General features: G+C 55.1%; 1 protein-coding gene across 1 annotated transcript in view; it reads left to right on the top strand.

The window, feature by feature from the left end:
• Positions 1–238: 238 nt before the first annotated feature.
• mdga2a (MAM domain containing glycosylphosphatidylinositol anchor 2a) overlaps positions 239–1,912 on the top strand; it is a 33,872-nt gene continuing 32,198 nt past the window's right edge. Inside the window, exon 1 of the mRNA XM_068338502.1 lies at positions 239–450. Within this exon, the coding sequence (XP_068194603.1) occupies positions 378–450 (73 nt within the window). The 5' untranslated portion in view covers positions 239–377. The remainder of the gene's footprint in view (positions 451–1,912) is intronic.

The following is a 1,912-nucleotide window of genomic DNA, read 5'->3' as shown; positions in this document are numbered from 1 at the left end:
CATCACCAAGGAGACGCGGCTGAGGCTCCGTCTCCGGTCCTCTCCGGTGACCGTCGTCCCGGTCAGCGGTTCCGGACGGGTTTAGCTGACGGATGTTAGCCGCAGTATGACCAGAACCGGACCTTTCCGGTGGGTCTGACCGGGATCTGGAGGAGGGGGGCGGGCGGGGGTGCCGGTGGGGACACGTTGGGCTCTGTGGATGAGAACCGGACACCGGGCCGTTTTCCGTGAGGAGGGACGCCGGCCGGAGCGGAGGAGGAGGAGGTGGAGGAGAAGGGGTGACAGGAGGGGGGAATCGAACCGACCACCTCATCCCCGGGGGGAGAGCAGCAGCAGCAGCAGCAGCGCGGCGGCCGGAGGAAGAGGAGGATGTGAAGATGGGCTCGGTGCTCGCTCTCCTGTGGCTGCTGACCGGCTTCCTGCGCGGCGCGCACGGACAGGGCGTGTACGGTAAGGACGTCACGCACACGCGGTGAACACGCGGCCACATGTCACGACGAATCACGAGGCGAGCGCGAGCTCGACCCGAGTCATCAGCGTGACCTTGTGAGGAACAACAGGTAGGAGGCGGCGCGCGAGCGCACACCTGTGGACCGGACGTCCAGCGGACACGTGATCAAGTCACGGTAACGGGTTCTGATGCTCGGTGGGGTCATTCGGTGTCACCGGTGGGTGTTCGGACCGGATGTTGGCGACATCACGTGTCATTAAATCCTGCAGGTGTGAACAGAACCTCTGAGGGTCTGATTTGTCTTCCTGCGGGAACCCAAACGGTTCTGAGTGTCTCTGTGGTTCCATCCTGGGTTGACCCTGTAGGTTCTGAAGTGATTCTATTACATTTAAATTTAAATTTCCCAGTTTGGGATAAATAAAATACATCTTATTTTATCTTATCTAATCAAAGATGAGTTCAGGGTGAAACCAGACCCGTGTGGAGGTTCTGCACCGGTTCCTCACAGGTTCTTTAGGCCTTTGGTGTGAATACGGATCAGGTCAAGAAGCCCCGCCCCTTTTCTCCTTATTGTACCGTTATATAAAAAAAAAATCTAACTTGACTCACATGAGCCGGAACATCAGACCCGGGTCACTGCCGGTTCCCGTTATTGGGCGCTGGTGCCCCGCTGACCTCCCTGGGGTTGTATGCTGTCAGCTTGGATGGGTTCTAAGCCCCTCCCACCATGACGGATGAGGCTTTGATGTTTTTGAACCTCACAGAACACAAAAGTTACGACGGCGAGCATCACATGCACCCGGGTGTTTGCCGGAGGAACTCCAACCTTTTATTTAAAAAAACAGGCTTTGTATTGGAAGTTGGCCAAACTCCAGATTTGTCGGATGAGACATCCGGAGCGGCAATGTCATCCGCCTCGACCGCCATTAACATAACGCTGCCCTTTATTGATCCCAAGGCAATCCGTCATCGCCGCAGACAGGGCGGGCGGGGCTCGCCGGTGTTCATGGGAATGTTACAAAACACGTGATCAGCATGGGGGAACTAAAAACCTCCAAAACGATCAGGGCGGCTCCTGAATCTGGCGCCAGGATACAGGAGAAACCCCACAGGCTGCTAACATTAGCAGGAAGCTAACGACTTGGTGTTAGCGCGGCTGTTGCTTCTCCTTTCATAGCATTTCCTGTTTATTATTTATTCTGTGTGTTATTTATCGAAGCGAGGAAACTTCTCGTCGCTGCAGAGAAATGTAAATACCCACAAATCCACAGAATCGGAACGAAAGTTGGTGACACGTCCGCTGTGAGCGGCGCGGCATGACGTCAGATCACACATCAGATTATCTATAATCCTGTATGCTGGCTCAGATTAGAGGAGAGGAGGCGTATTACATCACACACACACACACACACACACACACACACACGCTGTCAGGGACTTGGTTGACTTCCTGTGGGCGGA

The sequence above is a fragment of the Antennarius striatus genome, chromosome 17, assembly GCF_040054535.1.
Source record: "Antennarius striatus isolate MH-2024 chromosome 17, ASM4005453v1, whole genome shotgun sequence".
NCBI lineage: Eukaryota > Metazoa > Chordata > Actinopteri > Lophiiformes > Antennariidae > Antennarius > Antennarius striatus.
Note: the sequence above shows the minus strand (reverse complement) of the source record. Positions and strands in the feature narration are given on the sequence as shown.